General features: G+C 41.4%; 1 protein-coding gene and 1 long non-coding RNA gene across 3 annotated transcripts in view; one reads left to right on the forward strand and one right to left on the reverse strand.

The window, feature by feature from the left end:
• The first annotated feature begins 11 nt into the window (after positions 1–11).
• LOC117755156 lies at positions 12–826 on the forward strand. The gene is made up of 2 exons (XR_004612548.1): positions 12–216; positions 247–826. It is a non-coding gene; the product is annotated as an uncharacterized LOC117755156 (long non-coding RNA).
• Positions 827–1,785: 959 nt separating this feature from the next.
• Positions 1,786–22,683, reverse strand: part of LOC117755132 (AT-rich interactive domain-containing protein 3B-like) — a 51,012-nt gene continuing 30,114 nt past the window's right edge. The window contains exons 5-9 of one of the 2 annotated variants that reach the window (XM_034574690.1): positions 9,901–10,084; positions 8,465–8,724; positions 6,717–6,989; positions 6,098–6,190; positions 1,786–5,988 (exon numbers count right to left, since the gene is read on the reverse strand). In XM_034574690.1, coding sequence (XP_034430581.1) covers positions 5,792–5,988; positions 6,098–6,190; positions 6,717–6,989; positions 8,465–8,724; positions 9,901–10,084 — 1,007 coding nt within the window. In that variant the 3' untranslated portion in view covers positions 1,786–5,791. Of the gene's footprint in view, positions 5,989–6,097; positions 6,191–6,716; positions 6,993–8,464; positions 8,725–9,900; positions 10,085–22,683 lie in introns of both variants that reach the window. The other variant, XM_034574681.1, reaches the window with a different exon arrangement.

Below are 22,683 nucleotides of genomic sequence, written 5' to 3' on the forward strand. Positions count from 1 at the left end.
TCCTATTTATATGTGAAATTCTGTCCGTACGTTCTTTTTTTGTGTTCTACCTCAGACCTGGCTCTGAGTCACAGCAGACTGAACTGTCATCTCTCTGCCAAGAGTCTTCTGTTTAACAGGCTTAAGGTAACATGCTCATAATGTGAAATACTGTTAAGATATGGAAAGTTAAGAGGTACTTTTTTTCAGCTAAGCCTTTTTTTTACTGAGTGAAGAGTGGAAATCGAAAGCAGTCATAAACCTGAGCTGCTTTCAGGCACCACCGTTGTGTAATGATTGAAAACTATGACTGTAAATAAAGATGGACGACGAGTCTCCACCTCCTCCTCTATCCAGAAGTGAGGCCCATAAATGATATACAAATATCCTGCATACGAACACCGCCATCTTGTGCCTGTGACGTCATTTGGAGGCAGAGACTGTGCAGCAGTGATCATGGCGTGGAGCCATGGTGTGGAGGTCCGGGTGATACACACTCTTGGCCAATTGTGAGCCAGTCTCAGCCTTCAATTATGACGTTCCACCTCGTTTATTATCAAATAACACATAAACACCGCTTATTTTATTTAAAGTGTACTTTTTAGCTTGGTCCATGTCTCATCTGCTAACATTGAGGAGGTGGTGTTAGTGACGTGTACTGCAGCCAGCCACCAGGGGGCGATTAGATGCTTCCGCTTGACTTTTGGGGAGTCATCAACGTCCATATTTATATACAGTCTGTTTTATACTGTATGTTTAATAGCTGGTCAACAGTCTATGCATCAACCACTGTTACAATGTTGTTAAACATTAACTGCTGTATTATATATTAGCTGTATTTTACGACTTTGCTGTTTTCATTGGTCCAACATGCGGGAAGTTCTTGAGCACTTTACATTTTGTGCTTTAATATATATAATATATAATATATGATGACTGATTGATGACTTGTTTGAACTTGATGAATGTTAATTGGAAAAAACTCAATAAAGCAATATATTTATGTAACAAGCTGCATATTAATTGTTTTTATTTCCATTACACCTACTTTTTGAAAAGCTTAGTCATTTGTAAATTAAACAACTAAAGTACTTGAGCTTTGGATTTACCACTGTTAGTTAAGACAATATAAGAGATTTAAATGAAACTTCAATGCACATTTTTCATCTGTTTGCATCGCTCAGTCTATGTATTTTATTGTAACACTTCAGTTCTGTCAGCCCGACCAAACTAGACAGATTAAGCAGTTAAGGAATGATAACATCTAACTTCCTGGTCTGCTTTTAGATGAGGTTTCTCGTACATTTGCTTAATCTTTACAGGAAGAGGAAGTTGCTAGATTAAAGTTTTAAAGGTCCAGCCTGTCACATGCTGTCACATGCTGTCACAAGGACTCATGGGAATTTTAAAAATTTACCTTGTGACATTTCCTCTGCATGATGGTTTGGTTTCAGTGTTGTGGGTGGAGGTGCTGTCACATCAGCCTTACCTAAGATGTTTAATTGATCATATTTAAATATTGATATTTCCCCAAGACAGAGTGACTCATTAAAAAGCCTGGTGAAGTTTCTGTGGAATAACCAGTATAAAATTTCCAGATCGAGCCTTGAGGCTGTTTTTGTGAAACTTGCTGCACATGTGACAGAAACCTCTCATCTGTGGAAAGGCCAGAGGACGGAAAAACGGAAAATCCACTTTAAATGTGAAATAGAGAAGACGTGGAAATATTCACAATTCTGAACTTTAGCAAACACTGTATGTGGTCGTCACTGATATTTCAAAGAACAAATAAACAAGCACACGGATATAAGATATAAAGTAAAACTTTATCATGACATACAAGTTTAAAGCCCTGAGAACCATATCTTTATATTACTAATATGAACAAAACTGAATGTGTGAAAACCACTTTGGAAAAGTGCTCCTCTTAAATACAATCAGCACAAACCAGTTTTTACAAGCATTCATGTATTTTGTCCTATTTTTTGTTTACTTTAATCAAAGAGAAAACTATAATATCATTATTATCATGTCCATAATAATAACAGTACAAAAATATGCACAAACCCCACAGTTGAATTAATATACGGAGCATTGTACAAGCCAAAAAACAACAACATAAAATTGATAAATGAGGTATTCGATAACCACTTGCATATGCGCCTGTTTTTACACAGATCAGGTTAGTTCTTAAACAATTTAAAACTGAATTAACTCCAAAATCATCTGAGAGACAAGAGGTTCTGCAGACTTCCAACTTCACAGCTTCCTGAGTGACGAGACTTTGCCTGCAGTTACTGACAACAACAACGTAAAGAAAAGAAAAATCCAAAAATGCAACAGCAAAAACCAAAAGTAGCATTCGGCGAAGTGACTGCAGCCTCCGTCAGTACTCGTCCCCCCGAACGCAACAGTGAGTACAGCCCACTGCCCTGAGGTATTGTGGTATAATGAGGTTGGATGGGGGGTGTCTGTGATAGACACACACACACACACACGCACGCACACGCACACGCACACGCACACACACACACACATACAAATTCATCCACGCAGCAGGTCAGGTGGGAGGAGCCCGGACATTAAGGAGGTGACCAGACATTCAACACTTCATCACTCTTCAGCAGCAGCAGATAACTGTAGCTGTACAGTGCTGTTCCCATTTAACAAACTGGGAATTGCATGTCTGTAAATGAGCCTCATGCTCCAGATATCTCAGTAAAGATTTTAGAAGCCCCTCCTCTCCAAAGATATAACCATGACAGTAGCTCCACCAGCAGTATCCGTAATGTTATTATAAGTGCATGAAGGTACATTTCTCTACATGCTAAAACTGCTACCACAGTATGCACTGAACCTGCTTGCACACACATGAAACACACACAACCACACACAGACATACAAAGGCAGTGAAGCTACATTATCAAACAGTCATTGCTTGGACTTAGCAGATGAAACAGAAAGCTTGGACTTAGAAATAAGGAGGTGTTTTAGTAACACAGCCTAAAGTCTTTAAGCGTAACTGTTACTAAACACAAGGCCCACCAGAAAAAAAATAAACACAAATAAATAGCAAAACTCTCCTCTCACAACTGGTGTCTAACATCTGATTGAATTCTTTGATTACTCTCCAAAGGATTAAGCTCGAAGAGAAAGACATTTGTTTTATTCCCAGCCAGCTGAGTAGTGAAAGCTCCACTGTCCGGATCTCACCAGCAACTATTTTTAAGGCAGCATCTACAATTCTCACCATTATAAAATACAGTTATGTGTCATACAGGGTTCTGAAGGGTACAGCAAAAAGGACTAACAGCACCATCGTCCAGCCCCTCGAACCCTCAACTGTGATCTGCACTGCAAAACGTCTGCAAAACCTGACACGTAATGGCTAAAATACAGTCTAATAAAAAGCAACAAGTCTGCCTCCTCAGTTCACACCGGGCTTTAAGGGGTTTCTACACAGTTAAAATGCCTCACATTCAACACAGATAAAGCTAGAAAAGTCATGTCCATCCATTATGGTGTTTTGAAAATGCTAAGAATTTATATTAAAGGGAGAAAAATACCTTACAATTGAAGGGATAACCCACGTGTTTCTGCATCATCAGGAAGTGGGTCTTTATAATTATTAAACTCATGAGCATCTGTCCACTTTGGCGGCGAAGCACTGCGTCCACAGTGGGTGGGATTAAATTAGAGGGAGAAGCAACAGCATCTGGGCCAAGTTCTGGACAACGACACTTAAATATCTGCTAATAGCCTACAAATAATGTCCATCTGTACATGTCACAAAATCAAAGAAATTTACCTCACATCACCCTAAATATATTCTTATATAAAAAAAAAAAGATTAAGTGAGATTAGATGCAACATTTTTTTCCAAAATTGGACCTTGACCTGTCGTGCAGTGCACCACAGTGGGTGTGAGCAGGACAGTATGAGGGATCTTTCTAGAGGAGAGACTGGGCTAGTCTTTGGTATTTAGCTGTGCAATAACCAGAGTCTAATGTGAACCAGAGGATAAGAGTGTTAAAGCACTGGTCACATGATTGTACACATGCATATCATTTCGCTGCTGTCATCAAAGAAGATATTAACTGCGATAATGCAAATCACAATCAAATTCAAGGTTAACGTGGTCGTTTCTTTTTTATTCATCTTGACCTCTGTGACCTTGAAACCTGTGATCAATCCCACAAATCTACATATGTCAGTGAGGAAATGGCTACAGCTGTTTTCCTCTTCCCTGAAAATGATGCAGATAAATCATTCTTCTCAGACAACAACTCGAGAAACCAAAGAAAGAAGGAAAGAAGGACAAAAGGGAGGCAGAAAGAAAGAAAGATTGAAGCAAGCATAAAAAAGTTCTACAAGTAAATACAGGAGAGAGAGATAGCGAGCCCACCCCAGTTCTATTTGTCCCCAAAACCATAAGCAGAGTGTTAGAGTATGTTTGTGTCAGTTTCAGTTCAGGTACGATTTCCATTCACAGGTTTTTGGGGCGTCAAGTCCCGATGGCCTTGCAGCCGTATGAGGTATGTAGTGTAACCCCCCTTGTGAGGGGGTCTGATGAGGTATAAACAGTCATGTAGACTTGTGCATTCTTCAGGTATGAATCCTTTCTTGTTTCCCTTTAATTTAACAGTGAGTCCTTGCAGTTGTCACTACCTGAGAGAGAGAGAGATGGCCTCCAGAGCAGAGGGGCGGGTATGAGGTCTGAGAACTATGCGTTGACAATGATGCTGTCAGATCGGCATTCAGCTTTCGGCATGTGGCTGCAGCTGGAGGAAGGATGCATAAACAAAATGAGCTACAAATAGCTCAAATCTGATTGTGTAGCAGGGGGGCTAAGAAGGCCTCAGTGCTACTGCTCTGTAACAAAGATCGGGGCCGAGTGGAGACATGAGCTCAGGGTCTGCGAGGCTTGTGAGTTGCTGTTCCCCCAGCTTTGTGCACCGTTTGTTTAAGGACAGCTTGTGTGGACCTGGGAGAGGTTAGATTTAGGGTTTGCGCCTCCAGCCTTTCTTCAATGGATTTCACGTAATCTGAATTGAGGGCAGAGTTATGAAACGAGGTATTTAATGTGCTGATCTACAGCATCTGATCATTCACCAGTTTGAATTCAGCAAAGGGGGCAACAGCATGTTAAAGAAACGTGAGCGGCCCGGCTTGGAGGCCTGTCACTGCGAGGTGGCTGCTATGTACACAAGGTTCCACTGGTGAGAGTTACCCGACTTCCCCTGATTGCAACTAGGTCAAAAAGAATACAAAAATAAAGTTGATTCAGGTTAAATATACTACAGCTCCTGAGGTAAAGACACCACTGCAGGTTACTTGATTTGAGGTATGTTAAAAGGGAAAAACTAAAAACAAAATCATTCTAAAACACAAAATCAAAAGAGACGACAAAAATGGCAACAAACAAACAAAATGTCCTAAGATAAAACTTTTCAAGTTCAGTTGTGACTACACCTGTCAGTGGGTTTTGGCTGAGCTGATTGTGTTTAGCATGTACATTAGGATTAACACATATGTGTGGATTGTGTGTCTGTGTGCGTTTGTTGTGTAGTGTGTGTGTGAGTGTGTGTGTGTGTTGAGTAAAATGCATAGCTGTGCGTTCGGGCACATGTTGTCATATAATATTCTCAGGCTCTGTGTTCATGATTGGACAGCCAAGACGTTGACAGGGTTGATGAGGTATTTGTTGTGCAACAGTTTGTTAATCTTATTGGTTTCTCATTGTACTGTATATTCATGCGGGGTCTCCCAGTGGAAGAGAGGCCAGGGGAGCAGGTACAAAGGGCAGCTGGAGTCAAGGTGACCCGCTGGGGACAGGCTCGGCCGAGCCAGGACCCTTGGAGGAGGATGAGGAGGACGAGGGGCTGAGGGTCTGAGCCGGGGGCATAGAGAAGCCAAAGCTAGTGCTGGTTCCAGCAGGGGAGGCTGTAGCAGCCGCAGCCGAGACAGCAGGCCCCGGGGCCCCTGCAGACTTGTGGGCAAACAGGGTTCCTGTAGGGGGGGTTATAGGAGACGTCATTACATTAAGTGCAGGTTATACATCCTAATAATTATTTACTGCACTAAAGAAATGTAACACGCTATAACAATCAATACACACCTGAGTAGACTGTGCCATTGACCTCCACTGAGACTGTGATGCTGGCATTCCCATTAGTCGAGATGCTAAGAGACATATCCTGCTGCTTCTGATCTGAGGAAAGAGAGATCACAATGTTTTGATGATTTTTTGTATATTTACATGATATATTGTCCCTAAATAGCAACATAAATACATTTGTCTGTGCTTATACAGAATTAGTGGGTGCAGAAAGGGCTAAATACTGATGTGGCCAACTATTAGCATTTTAGACATGTAATATATTTAGAGAGATTTAATGTCAAACTTTGCCTAATTTTGACATTAAGGTTTTCTTGTTGATCAGCGTAACAGTATTTCATACGATTATTTAATATCCACTGGATATTATTGTGACAGAATGTTGCAACCTTCAGTTTTCTGGAACAAAGTTGCACCAGAACTGCCTTGTCATTTAGTACATGAACAAAGCTATTTGCATGCTATTTGCATGCTGTCTCAAGAGAGAATGTGTCAATGCTTTAACAGAAAGGACATTTGGCAACACTAAGATCTGCTTTTGACTCGATGGAAACACTGAATTTTGATAGTTGCAAGGTATTTCTCAGAGTATCTTGAAAAACTGCACAGCAGCACTGACCTCTGGTGGTGATGACGGGGGCTCCCATGCGCAGGTTCATAGGCATTTGGGATGCCATAGCCAGCAGGTTGTGTTGGAAAGCCTGCTGCATCAGACGCTGCTGCTCCTCTGCCAGACGGGCCATCTTCCTCTCTGGCCCCTCTCCTCCAACGCCGGTCTCCAGCTTTTCTCTCAACTGCTCCAGTGTGGCGGCTCTTGCCAATCCAGCAACCTGGTGCTGACCCAGGGCCAGCGCCATGGAGGACCGCCCTGCCATGATGGAGGAGGTCAGGTCATCTGGAAGAGAGAGAAATGGAGTGATAGTTTTATAAATTCTAATGGAGCCATTACTTGATCTGCATAGACTGAAAATGTAAATTATGGATCTAGGTAGCGTGAATGTTCAAGGACGCGTGTCAGCTCTGAGATAGACTCACTGGTGGCCTGACCAGGTACCCCTGCCTCTCACCCATTATGAGTCAGGAATGTTTGCTAAAAACGCTAAGTAGGTAAGTCTGTGTTTAAACGTATTATAAGAAATTATATTTAAATGCCAATCAGAACAGTTTTTTTAATCACAATTGTCTAAAATATCTCTTGTCATATTTAACTGGTGGACAACCTGCAAACCCCCTGTTTGTTCACAGAACCTCACTGAGGAACAAATTCAAAGTCCAGCAGAGCTTTTGATCTGACGCTGTTACACATTGACAATGGCAGAGGTCAGCAAAACCATGTCCCCTCCTACGTGACCACATCAAGTAAATAACAAGTAAAATCCGAGCCTTGGACAAGTCAAGCCGCGGGTATTGTCGGGATGCATGTCACAGTCACATTCCAGCCAAGTCAAAGTGACATCAGATAAGACAATCGTGTAATGACAGTTATCAACAGGATCCTAATGATGTGGACTGAAGGCTTCAAAGTTCATAAAATGTCCCCCCGGCGTGGGAACCATGTTATTAATCAGCAGTAAAGTTGAGGGATCTGAGCTGCCTGAGGCAAAACTGGTTCATACACGGTCTCTTAAACACCTGGATGGACAACACACACCCACGCACACAAACACACACACTGACATAGTGGAGGGAAAGAAGGTGAGTCATTGCAAGAACGTAATACATAAATATAACAGAGCACTCTCATACCAACATTCATGCATGCACACACAAGTGAACACTCTCATACCAATAACTTTGGAAGAACACACACACACACACACACACACACACACACACACACACACACACACACACACACACACACACACACACACACACACACACACACACACACACACACACACACACACACACACACACACACACACACACACACCTCCTTCAATCATTTAAACCATAACCTAATCCACAAGTACTGCTCCAGTCATGTTTATCCAATGGCATGACCAGATGTAGTGTTTCTAAACTACGATAGAGGGCAGTATTTCACAATAAATACCCAGTACATCTGTAACTGGAACACTCCCGTCTATACCGACCACTGTAGAGAGGTTACAGTGTTTTAAATAAACATTTACCCAGTTTAATATAAACTTAATCAATCCAAAGACATGTTTCTGAGCAAATATGTTCCCTTCTTCACCCTTCATATGTTCATCTGAGAGCTGCCTGTTCACAGGCATGGTTTAGTGGGAAAATCCCACATATCGTAAAAAAAAAAATTGTATTTATGAATAAACAAAGGTTACCTCACACTACCATAGGTCCCTGTTCTAAAATTACCCTGCACAACTTTAACATGCCTACCTTTCTTCAGAGAGGGTCCTGGTGAGGCATGCAGGCCATTGAGGACTGCCGAGGTCCCGTGCCCCAGAGCTGAAAGGTGCATCTTGGGAGGTGAGAGGATGTGGGGGGCTGTGCTTGGAGAAGGGGAGAAGCGGAAGAGGCTGCTGCTGTAGCTCGGACGACGGCCTTCGCGTCGGTTACTGTCGATGGCGGCCTGGAGCTCACCCGGGGAGCTAAGGCCTTTCCTCTCGCACTCATAGGGGTACAGGTATTTCATGTACCTGAAAGCACACACACGCAAGGCAACACGTCTGATCACCAGAGTAACATTCACAGGGCAAGCATCAACATTATCATTGGGACTTAATGCAGTTCAAAAGAAAACAACAACAACAACAACAAAATGTTCTGTCTGAGTCAGAAATATTAAGACATTTTACAGATAATCGAATGTAATTAATACCAACTTTAACATACCAATTTATATAATTACATTACAGTGGCTTTGTTACAAAAAAGATTCTGTCAGTGCCTTAGAAATATTTTTTTCTGCAGAGCAGTGAGTACACGCTGACAAGGAATCGGGTTGCTAAAAGACATTGTTTTAGTGAGAAGTACAGTAGTAGAATATGATTACATGTACTACAGTGAAGTCAAGTAGCTGAAAACAAAATATGTTTTGTGAGGAGTCTACACGACATTGCAGGGGCGTTACGACTATGCACAGTCACAGCTCTGGTATGTTTTCCATCCCATAAAAACATACCATAAAATGAACATCCAGTATTATGCATGCTGACTGCATAATGGTGGAACAGTAATACAGAGGATCAATATGAGGCTAAGAGCAGCACTGTCCATTAAATAGAGCTAGCACAGCAACCCTACACAACAACCCACCGACATTAAAAATACATAAAGGTTCATTAGGGCACCCTGCTAGTGGACAGGAGAGAGGGGTGTTACATCTCTGGACGGGTTTCCATCAAGAGAGCGAGCGCGTTTTAGTCGAGGCTCAGCGTACAAGCTGTCAGTCAAACCCCACCTTAGTCATTGTGAACTCTGACCCAAATCATGTCAATAAATCTATGGGAGTCAATGGGCTCTATGTGTGATGTAATGGATGGAGGGATTGAATGGGAAGAGGCAAGGTGGCCTGGTGGAGGAAACAAACTTGCATTGTGTATAAACACACTGGCACGGTTAATATTGACATTTGTATTCATAGCAACACACACACAAACCCACTTGTTCTAATACTACAAACACCGACTTGTAGCAAAAGGGAGGTGCTTGTTTCCCTACGAGAAGTCACACATTAGGGATTCTTAATTTAGTTGTGATTAATTTAATTAGAATTTTTATGAGATTAAAATGAGGGTTAGGGTTAGGGTTAACCCTGCTACTGTGGCCAATGAAATTAATATTTTTGGTTGTTGTTCCATATAAAGACTTACTGTGTGCGCAGGGTGAAAGCTGCACTAGTGATGGAGGTAGGAAGGTTGAGTCCCTTTGTGATTTCTCTCCAGATCTTTTTGTTGATGACCTCCACCAGCCCCCCCTTCTCAGTCACCAGCTTGTACAGCATGTACAGATCCAGGACCTGCTTTGCCATGATGGGGATACGATTGACAGGGGTTCCTGAGGAGGAGAGACAAAAAAATCACAGCATGTTACAAATGATACATCTAAAGAGGTAATAGCTTAGTGACACATGCTGGGTGATTTAGGCTGGATGATCTTATCACCTCCTCCAAAGATGTTATTACCATGAAACTTTGTGGAAGGATGAGGAAAGGGTGAGAGAAGAACATTTTTTATGCAGATCTGGGATTTTCACTTGCTTTAACATTGCGAGATAGGGCATTTTTCAGCATTTTGTTGATTTCTCTGAGAATATTTCATGAAATCTGGTTTGTTAAGGGGACTGATATTTGTGTACACGATTTGATGCTGAACCAAATGACAAAGTGATTCTTGTGAATTTACATGTGGTTATGGCGGAGGTATGTGCTCTACTGAGTGACCTTCTAGTTTCAAAATGTGTATCAAGTGTGCATGTTTTTAACACAGGGTCAGTCTCAACAGGAATGGAAACCATAATGCTGATGGTTTCTCTTATGTGCATCCCGACTGAGACATATTTGCATCAAACACAAAAATGTATTTAAAGCTGCTACAGTGAAAATAAAAAAGTCATATGAAGTCTACATACTATGTATTTATATATTAAAAACTGCCAAACCCCCAGGATCAATTTATGACCTCCAGACAGTGACCTAAGTGGTGTCAGGATGCTGGTAAGACAAGGGTGGCAGACCTGTTGCCTGCATGCCTTTTAAATTTGGCTTGAAAACATATTAGCCCAGTTAAGGCAATCTGGCTTGACCTGGAAAGGGGATTCGCAAACAACACAAAGCAAAGCGGCTCTAGACTTTTGATACAGATGCATTAATCTTGTCAACAGCTTATCTGCAGTGAGGCTTGCAGGGAACGTGTGGGGAGGAGGAAGGGGGAGGACAGCGAGGGGGGAGGAGCTGGACGCTCGCCGTATGCAACAGAATCAAAAAGTGCAATGTGCAACAGTGTACGCATGGAGCGGGAGGAGGGGACTGGGGATTGTGACGACCTGCTAATCCATGGGCTGCGGTGGGTGGGGGGGTCCTGGATAGGCCAGTATAATGAAGCTCATTTAGAGGATTGTACCGAGTAAATCCACACCCCTCTGCTGTTAGTGCTGCTGGGCCCGGCACAAGGGAGTCACACAGATTTGCCCTCACAGTTAATGCCAGCCAATCCTTCAGCCCCTCCACAGGCTGCTCTCAACCTGGAATTGGACTCATTAATGACTTTGTAAAATAGCAGTGTGATCAGGCCATGAAGATTAGCCCTGATTCATTTTCTTAAATTAGCAACATGTCTTAAAGCCATGTGCAAGGGGTGAACACATGGACATGCATAAGTTGGGAGATCAGGAAGGTGTGGCATCACTGTCGGGAACCATGGATCTGACCAGTTTAGTGCACTGCATATTAAATGTAATGTTAGAAATTAAACATTTCTTCCTCTTTAGTTCCCTTAGTTTTTCATTTAGAAATACAACTGATTTCTAGAGGACAAAAGCTCTGCCTGTGTTTGGGAAGGGAAATCAGGTCATAATAAAGGATTATAATAATCAGTGTTTCTTTATATGATGGTTGGGAAAGATGGTGAACCTGTTGCTTACGGTCTTTACATTCAAACACAGGCCAGCAAGGAATTATGGCCCACTGGGATATCATAGGAGAAGTGGAAAATATATGTAGGAACACAGTATGTACAGTGGAACCAGTTTATTAGGTACACCCCTAAAACCTAATGCAATACAATACATCATATGTGCAAAACAAATTCATGAAAATAAATATTCAAGGATTGAAATAGATTGCATTCGTTGGAACTGGTGTACGTACAAAATGCACATCTGGAGTCCTGTAAACCGGCCTACAAACCTCCTGTCACCCTGTAAAATGAACATAACCAAAGCAACACAGCACCATGGTATGTGGTTAATATTGTTTCATCTTGTTAAAGCTGAAGAAAATGCTGTTCTTGGAAAACAGCCATCTTATCTCCAGAGCCAATTACCCATCAGCAAACCAACAGGGCCCTTTGCCAAGATGCCTTTCTCTTTTACAGATCATTTAAATTAGCTATGTAAAGAGCATGAGGAGAGGACCAGTGAAATAGTATTTAATGTTCCGGATAAAGACCAGGGCTGTATTCCCCATTTAGTTATCCAGCTAATGTTGATTGTTAAAGCAATTGTTGGTAGTTATCTTCAAAATTCTTGAGTTAAATTATTTCTTTTTATAATGAAGTCCACCATTTCAAAATCACCAGGTTAACAGTATATAGTAGTAGTAAATAAATTACAACTAAAAATGTAATAGTAGAAAATAATACAATACAATACACGTTACACATTCCTGCTAGGCTGTGCAGAACTTCCACCACATCTTTGGGCAACAGAAACATTTCCAGAACACACCGTGCAGCAGGAATGCTTTGCTGCCAGCGCCTCATCGGTTCTTTAATGCAGCATTGGACATCAATCCTGCATCAAACAATTAGTACAACTAGAGGGGTCAGAGATCAGCCAGGGGTTATTGATGTGTGAATTAAACTGCAGGTCAGCAGGAAGCCATGTTTTCATACAGGCCCGGCCGTGAACAATGAGAGCACAACAAATGAGACACAACAGCACTGGCCCCATAGTGACAGGCCAGCAGTTGGTTAGGCTTTAATTCATGTCTACGCGTTTATTCACCTCTTTATCAGCATCTGCTGTCACATCAACATCTGAATTAACACATTTGCAAGGAGCTATTTTTTAGAGCACATATAGCCATAAACAAGACGAAAAAATGACAGATTTCAGATAAGAGAGCCAAGCGTAGCGTGTATGTGCGTGTGTCTGTTTAAGAGAAAACCAAATAGCTATCTATATATCATAAGCGGACCAAAGGTGCTTTTGAAACCTAAAACTGTATTAATTAGTCAACACGTGACATTAGCCAGGTTTCAAATGTCAACACGGCTTGACCACATATGAAAGGGCTGGGAAAGCACCTTTGATAATGCCATAATTGACCAAAAATCACATTACCAACACTTGGGCAGTTACCCAGAGAGTTCTCTAATTTGAGAGAATAAACGTGCCGCCCGCCTTTGGAGTCTAACATCTGCTCCGTTTCCAACCCTGGAGACATTTAGCTCTAACAGGCTTAATTAGACCAGTCCAAAACATCTCTTTTGATCAGGGCAGCACAACTCCTCTGCCTCACAGACCACTTCATGCACCCTATTCTGCTGTTATTACTGCTGCCATTTAAACCTCAGTGCCTGCTTTTCTTTAGAGAAGACTGGAGACAACATGAGCGTCACTGACACAAGATCACTTCAAGGTATTCGGCTGTGCAGGCTTCATGTGGGCAACTATTGGGTATTTCATTTCTCTGTGAAGCCGTGATTTGTCCACTCGGCTGCTCTGAGCCAATCTGTAATTGGCTGCAGGCTTCACCTCCCATCATCCTTTGCCCTGGACTGATTTTCCCCGAGGGACAGGGCCATCAGGAGCCTAGTGATTAATGGCACCAGGGGTCAGAGGTCCTTCTGGTGGGAAGTGCCGCGGCTGAGGGGCCCTGAACCACTCCCTAAGTCTTTCCTCTGACTTCCACTGTGAACACAAGAGCCACACGGCTAGCTTCAAGCGGCTAGACTTCAAATGATAAGGGATATAGATACAGAGTCTGACAGAGGAGAAAAAGGGGCAATGAGTGTGACAGAAATGGACAGCTTGAAAAAACTTAGTGACAGACTTTCATTTAAGGGTTTTGCAGAAAAAAAAACAGTTTGATATTAGATGATGTAGCGGATATTTTCTGCAGATAATCAATTGTTTTTATATTTGATAAAGTTCATGCCTGTGTTGATTTCCCAGAAGGATAGAAATCATTGACACTATAGGAAAATAAACCTCTTGACAGAAACACAGCAAAACGATGATAAAACACATTCATTAAAACTTAATTATAAAATAAAATATGTTATCATTTTATTCGTCATTTCAGAGGCTGGTGGCATTTATTAGACATAAACAATATGTCACTAACCTGTGACAGACAGAGACAGATCGTCCATCTGAATAAAATAAATAACCTTTACCACATATTTATATCTCAATGTGAGGACAAAAAAGAGGTCATTTTATCTGACCCCTGACCTATTTTTAGCAGGAAACAGCTGTTCACATTAAAGGGCCTCTATAATAAATCAATTGGGTGTCCCTGACGCTAGTGGTGGTAAATTAAATATCGCTGACTTCACAAGATGGACATTTTTTAAATAATTAAGTTACAGAGTGACAGCCTTCCAGCGGACAACATACAGGAAATTTTTTACACAATGAGCTTTGGCTGGTTTTAACACCATCTATAGTGAGGCAAGACAAGAAAAACAAGAGGAACCGGAAGAAAACACCATGTCATCGCATTGTCTTTGGCTGCTTTAATTGCGGCAATCAATTTAAAGATTATTTAATTGGATTATTTTTGCTTTTTTGGACTCTGATTAGTGACACAAATGCTGACACAAAGAGAAAGAACACGAAGGAGAAAAGATAAGAGGGAAATGAACAGAGATTAAAAAAAAAAAAACAGATAAGAGAAAGAGAAGGCATGAAGAGAGAAATACTTCCTGCTACCTCTAGGAGGGAGGGAAGGAAGGAAGGATGGAAAAAAAGGAAGGGGGAGGTGCAGTAGCTAGCCAGCTGGAGAAAGACTGGATTACTGCTGTAAGGAAGGTGTCAGCCAACACAAACAGCCCCTGGCCTCATAGCAGTGTCTGAGTCCTTTCAGAGCACCCACAGCCTAGCCACCCACCCACACCTTACTCCTCCTCCTCCTCCTCCTCCTCCTCCTTACTACAATCACCAAATGGACATGCCGGATCAGACCAAACTCTCTGGTCAGGACTATATCCTTATTTCCTTTTGAGTACATTCCTGTCGCTCATTGGAACAACTGTTTGTAAGAAACTCTGATCCTAAAGGAGTATATAAATCCTTTACTGTCATCAAACTGGCATTAACAAGTGTCAAGAAGATGAATTTTTGACTGCATTAACTGCACCACTGAATATATTGCTGTTGGTAACAGGTGTTGAGAGTGTGTTTTTATATACATAAATAACATAAAATATACAAGATAAATATAGAACTTGTTTTTAGAGAAAATCACTACAGAACAGCCCAAACCCTTCATTAGCATGGGACAGAAGGACATTGACAGGAGAGACGGGTGTCTGGGCTCCACATGCTGGAAGTTTACTTTATGTCGGGCAGCCCCCTGGCTGTTTATATGTTTGAACGTCGGGGCAGCATATTGTCGAGGACCCTGCTGTACGCTGGGGCATGTTTGTTTTATTTTTGATGCATGGTCAGGGACATAAAAGGTAAAAAATCCTTGAGTGTATGGAATTTGCTATCTTTAGTCCAGGCAGAGCCACCACTCGCCTGATGGACCAATTCATATCAAGTGTTGTAACGCTGTAACGTTACACTATAGATACATCGCTATTCCAAGCATGAAGCTCCAGCCACAGCTGGTAGAGACAGAGAGATAGGAAGGCAGGAACAGTCATCTAATAAAGTCCATAATATGTTGGATCGATGTGCTCTATACTGCTGGCTGCATAGGTTTCATTCATGTCATGTCAATAAAGTGCAATTAATGTGAATTGACAGGGCGAGGAAGGCAGAGAGACAAACAAAGGGAGATAGGCAAGGCACAAAGACAAAGAAATAATGACTTGGCTTCAACTATACTTAACCAAGATGTGATAAGCAATAAAAACGCAGTCCTTCTCACAACACTGGGTCTAGTAAAGCCACATGTACACATCACATGATTTTAATATACCAAAGATCCTGTGTATGGAGTTTTCACATGCATACGTGTCCCTTTATTGATGAGATAAAGAAAAGAAACACCTTCACCAGATTCTAAAACTAGGTCTGATAAATGCCATAAACACACGTTTCAGATTGAACTTGTCATTTTCGGACAATTATTAAGCACCAGATTCTCTTCTCTTCTCGCATTCTCTCAGTCTTCCCTCCATCTCATCAAAAAAAATAACCTTCAATGATGGATAAGTCACTCGAAACTATATTTACTCAGGAAACAGAGAGAGTAGCTCCTTAGTGAAAATTATTATAACGAGCACGCTTCTGTGCACTGTCGACTGCATCAGCCTGTGGTGTCAAACATAAAAAAAAACTGGCGAGGTTCCAAACAACAGCCACAAGCTGTAAATCTCAGCGGGAGCCGTTCTCACACAGGGGAGATTGCCAAACTACAAATAATGACACTATTAGAACTTCAACCACATGATTAGATGTTTGTCAAGTGCAATTTTGCACTTGACAAACATATGATGTTCAAAGAACTGTTAACTGTTTGGTTCAGCCCTCATCTTTCTGACAGTCACGGCATTTTAGAAAAGAAACGAGAAGTGTGCACAGAATGCAAGAGAGAACGAAAAAAGAGAGAGAAACATGACTCCTTCTCCGTGGGTCATGAAGATGGGTCACCTGGTGAAATAGAGGGGGAGGGGGATTGAAAAGGTTGGACGGCGCGAAAAGTGAGATGGCCTCTCCAACTGTAACCCAAGTCCCCTCGATCCCCAGAGACCCGGCAGATCAACTAACCAGACCCCAATCAACACGGGCTGATACAGCGATGGATGAGTGGATAGGTGGATGAACGGTGAGCTGGCTGATGTCACTACTGGTTATTCAGGGTCACTACTCTTTCAGTTTCTGAAGTATCTCAGAAAGACAGAGGTGATGTGAGACATCTGAGAGACGTACACCACACGGGAAATATGAAGATTTTTTTTTATTTGATTTCCCATGCAGGATGTCTCTTCATATTAATACAAATTTAAACACAACAATATTATTTGCATAGAGTTGTATATATTAATTCATTAGTCATCAGATCACAGCTCTTTTCCTCCACAGTAAGACAAGCCTAGTGGGGAAAAGACCATCGAATAAAATAATGCAAGCAAATCCAGAAGTGAAATGCTGCAATTTGTGATGGGAATTCACAGAAAAATATTGGATATTATTAAAATAAGGGATTGGTCTGATGGTTGAAGGGAGACCTGATAGATGTGTTTGGTAAAAAAGGAAAAAAACATTGACTTGTGTGTGTCGAATACAATGCGTTTGTGCATCCATGCATTAGAGCTCCGGGCTATTTCTCATGTAATGTGGTTAAGTTATTTCACCCAGCAGCCATATTTGAAGGTAACCAACCAGTATCTGTGAATGTTTATCTACTGTAAACATTTAGCTGATCTGTGAAAATCTGCAGGTGGCTGAGGCACTATGTACTAGACAGAGGCCTGTCTAGTACATGAGTGTTATCGTGACACCAGCATTCTGCACACTAACTCTATGATAAATGAATGAGATTATAAAATCTTTATTGCGCTGCACCGACTCACTGTGAGGGGTTGATTTAAATATTACAATAACTTCATGTCTTCAGACCCCCAGTCGTACACTTTACTTACATTAAAGCAACTACTAACGCCTACTCACGAGTGAGCCATGCATTCAATGAGGGAACATTTTCCCACCTCACTGCACAGTTCTGCTGGGGCTTTCTTACTGTTTCATATTTTGTATTACTACTGCTGATACCATGCCTGAGTTACTCATACTTAGTTACTCATACATACTTGATGAACAACAAAATATTAATCTTAATAACTGTGTAACAACAACTTTGTTCTACCTTCTCAATGTGCTTTCCCAATGCACAAGTATAACATCAACTTATATTGACTCTTAATTAAATTGCTATTAATGAAAATTGTATTGGGATGATTATTTATATTAATTTACTGCCCAGCCTTACTTTTTAGAACCATATCCATTAAATTCAAGTCGGCATCAAAAATCAGGGTCATGTTTAATTGTAATTTTTTACGAGAACTAACAGGTTAGTAGTAGAAATATATAAAAATAACTTTTGCACAGAAGAATATCAAGGACCTGTAGAAACCATGAGTAATTAGTAGTTGAAGAGGGTGAGATCAAATGTTTGTTGACATTGGCTGCAGATATAGACACAGATGACACAGGCCTGTATTATGAGTTTCAGTCAGTTAGGAAAAGGCCAATCAAAGCTGTTTTCTATCCACAACTTGAACTACTCAAGAGTGAGCATGAACACACTCAAATGTACACAGTCAGTTACAACATGTATTTAAAAAAAAGTGCTGCTGTCAACAGCAGGTTGGTGTGTAAACATAATTAAGAAAGTCTTATTATGTGACATTTTTAGGATTGTTGTGTCAGATATTAAAACACTAAATAAGAAAACCTGTTCTGACAGATGACATCATGTGAACGTCTTTGAGCGGTACGATTGAAAACTATACAGCATTGTCAAATATAGTGGATGACCTCTGCTCTATTATAACATCTGAGTGGAAGATCAAGTCGGAGAAAATTAACCCAACGGTTTGCCCTTGTAAACAGGCAACTCTGATCTTTACAGAAATGTCAAGAATGTATGTCACAGCAACATGACAATGGTATGTTGTGTGAATAATAGAGGGAGGGGCTTTGGCATCAACAGCAGATTCCTGTGATTAAGCTACGGAGGTCAGGCTGAACGTTTTCCACTCGTAGCTAGAAACTGCAGGTAAAACAAATGAGAGACGGGAGGAGACAGTCAGGGGAAAGGTTCTGCTTTTAAAACGAATATAAAGAGCAAATGGTTGAGCGACAAAGAATTTGTAAAAAAAAAAAAAAAAACAATTTAAAAAAGAGAGAGGCTGTATAATGCATAGATGGAAAAAAAAAAAAATCGGACACTACGCTATCTCCTCCATGTTTCTGAGGTCTCTATCCAACACTGGTGTCAGTTCACTGCTGGTATTGCTTTTTTAACGTGTAAGTGGGTGACAGTGATGTCTACACTGGCAGGTGTAGCATTGACAGGGCTCGCTTTTCCTTCGAGCAAGCCTTATAACACAGCTAACTGCTTCAATCAATGGACACACGGACTGACAGATAAAGTCATCAGCTGACGAGCCCCATTTGGGGCCCAGCACCACTGATCAATACGGCAGACATCAGCTGCTATAAGCCGAGGAGAAAAAGGGATATGTCGAAACGGGGGAAGCGATTGTTGGAGGGGGGTTGTGCACTCATCTTGGGGAATTTTAACTCCCATCAATGCTAATTACTTTTGGCATTTGGAATCCATGACAGTGGGTCATACATTTACCTTTCAGGGATTTAGCTGATGCTCTTAATGCAAAGTGACTTAAAATTAGGTCAAGAGCCCAATATGCTTTAATTCGAAAATTACAAACAATAGATTAAATTAAGATTAAAAACAGTCAGTGAAAAAGAGGAGTGCTAATTTACTACATTTAAAACTGAAGTTTTAAAAATGGAGAACCTTACACGACAGAAAAAGGCACCAGGGAATGGAGAATGTCACACAATAGACGATACACAGCAACTAAAATGGCACTTGCAGGGTGGCATCAGTGTCGGCGTGTTTCACATCCATTTCTTCCCTCAAATCAAGTATCTTGTTTTCCATTAGGCCCCTTTGCAATCGTATCTTTTACTGTGTAGCTTATGCAACACTGCTGCAGACCTTCACTGGAAGTGAGCTCAGGGCTATTGTACTGCTGTAGGGCTCCTCTGGGGGCTGTAATGTATTTCATACCATCCATCACAGGGATGTGGGGGCCAGGAAACATTGTTTTAAGAGCACACACAGGACACAGATGGAGAAGTAAGACAGGCAGATATGCAGAGTAGCACAAGTTTGGGAAATTTGTAGATCACAGGAGATTTGCATGTGGGAACAGCTTAACAAAGTCCCCACAAAGACACAAGTGAGTGGGAAAAAAGCCAACATAGTCATTACTTAGACATTATGTAAAATGTAAGTTAATTTCATTTTTAATTGGATTTTTTTTTTTTATAAAATAGGATCTCAAGGTGCCATTTCTTGAATAATAAAATCCTACCTACGTCCCACCTACATCAAGTTTAAAAATGTATATCCCTAGTACTGCTTTAATAATTAATAGATCAATATTAAGTATTAGCTTTGAATATTAATTCATTGATAAAACTGCATAATTTCAAAATTTGTTCTAATTCATAGTTTCTTTACACCATTGCCCTTTGCAGCCTTCCATTTTTGCTTAAATATCTTTTTATATCATTGCATAGTTCATATTATTCGTTTTTAAAATGTCATAAAAGAGTTTCAGCCATATTACACTTTTTGTGTGCAATGTCAATGTGTATGCCACAGCTTGTGTTTTAACTCTCTAGTCCCTTATCCATTCTGTAGTGATGTGTTATTCTTAAATATGCACATTTCCCAAAAAGTTGTCTAACTGCCCTGTCGGTTTTTCACAGTGTAAGCACATGTTTTCTATAGAAGACAGAACAAGATGCATGGATGAACTGGATAGCCAGTGATATTTTTACCCTGACCGATGACCTCGCTAGAAGCATGAGGCCTGCACTTGTTGTAGTCGTCCCTGCTCAGTTACTTATGAGGATGGTGATTAAGAATCTCCCAGCTCTGCAGCTTAGACTCTCAAATCCCTGTACAGTATGGTCGTAATTATAGATAGACAGCACAGTGGCAATCCTAGGCTAGAGCAGGGCTAAATGACAGAGGAAATAACAGGGAGGCTATGCGGATTGGGGGTTGGGATGAAGAGACAGAAAGAGGAAAAGAGACAAAGACCAACAAAAACACAAAGTAAAAAACAGTCTCAAGATTTGAATCTGTTCTATAACACACCCACACAGAAAAACATCAGGGAAACTACTTTTTCCTTTTGTTTTGAAGGAAGAGAAGGGCATAACCATTTAGATGGGCTTGCTGCCTAAACGCTGTAATTTGCCAGACGACGGGTGGAGTTTGCCAAAGGCAAAGATAATCTCAGGCCTCAAAAAATCAACACAGTGACCATAAAATCTTTGATCACAAATTCAGGGAAGGATGTGTCCAATAAGAACAGTCGCAGTCTGACTCGGGGCAATGATTAGAAAGCAGTGGTTGGAATCTCTGTATCATTTGGGTTCCCACCCTTTCCTGAGAGTAGAGGCCCTTTGCTACCAGTTCTATCTGATTATCTTTCTGTTTGGTTGGAGAGCTTGGTCAGCTCCAGCCCACTGACAAGGTGCTTTCAAAGGGAAATGACAGAGCGTGGCCTTGTTTCTACATAAGCTGGTCAATGCCTCCCTTAACTTCCTTTTAGTCACCCTGGCACCCCGTCTGCCCTTGTCTCCTGTGGTTTCCACGTCTGCCCTCTTCATTCTTCACGCTCTCTTTGCTCCCTTTTCACACATAGAGACACGCGACTGTCACTCCCTTGTCTGCCGTCCGTCGGCGCTGCCCTATCAAAAAGGTTGGCCCCCACTTATTTGGAGATCATTAATCATCCCGTGTTGGACAGGAGGCCCCTTAATCCAGCCCCTCCTCCCCCTGGACTCACCAAACAGGCCACAGCACGGGCCTCCGCCCCTATCCCCCATGGTGTTATCAAGTTTCAGTGGTTGTAACTGTAGCACAATAAACAGAGGGGGAAGGAGAATGGGGTGGGGGCAAAGGAGGAGCAAAAGGACAGAGACAAAATGCAATTTCCCAACTACAATTTATTGGTGCATTCTATGTAAAACATGCTTCTCGGTTCTTGACAACTACATCCATCTTGAGACTTGCATTTGTAATTAGTCCGATTAGAGAAACTAGTTGAAAATCGTTTCTCACATAAGTGCAGATAAAAAGTATTATATTTGTGTAACAACTGTCAGACAAAGCAGAAGGTCAAAAGGTTGCTCTAGAATGAAAATCATTTTAGCTGCTATACAGCACTATCTAAAATGTTGCTCACAATGGCCAGTGTTTTTATTGTTAAACCAACCAGCTGCTGCCATTTTCCAGAAGTTGTGGGGTGTTAACTAAAGGAAAAGGGGGCCGTATCAAAGAGCCAGAGAATGTTCCTATTGTGGTGTGGTGTTTGTACAGAGGGCCCGCCTGTTACGAGGGCCAGTGTGACGCTGACCGGGGAGTAATATAATGCATACATGGATCCCCCAGAGCCCATTCATGGTGTAATTGGTGTGGACAGAGCTCTTGGTCTCGGGGTTACAGTTAGTGAACTTCCTCTCATGTCCTGCTGGGAGGCCACTCTTCCCACACCACAATACAACCAAAAATATAACCTGGCAATGTATATTTCTTTGATTTAATAAAAGAAAATACATTTCACATGGCTAAATTAAACTTAGTGATTGACTTTCACAACTAAGACTGTAGATCAGACAAACCCTAGAAACTCCCATTTGCTATACGGCCCCTGGAAACATCACTGGCTGCCTCAATTAAGCTTGACAGGAACAAACAGTGCAGAGCCACTGACTGTGGAGATAAGGAAAAAATAACATCTTAATTATGCTCATTACCATCTCCCCTCCTGTGTCTCCCTCCAAATCACACGTTCCCAGGCCCCATCAAGAGCACACAACTTAATGACAGAGACAAGTCCGGCTTACCCCTTTATTACTATTAACAGAGCTAAATCTCGTACATGAGGATTTCCCCCTAAAATAACTCTTAAGCAGCGATACA

This window comes from Hippoglossus hippoglossus, chromosome 3 (assembly GCF_009819705.1).
Source record: "Hippoglossus hippoglossus isolate fHipHip1 chromosome 3, fHipHip1.pri, whole genome shotgun sequence".
Classification (NCBI taxonomy): domain Eukaryota; kingdom Metazoa; phylum Chordata; class Actinopteri; order Pleuronectiformes; family Pleuronectidae; genus Hippoglossus; species Hippoglossus hippoglossus.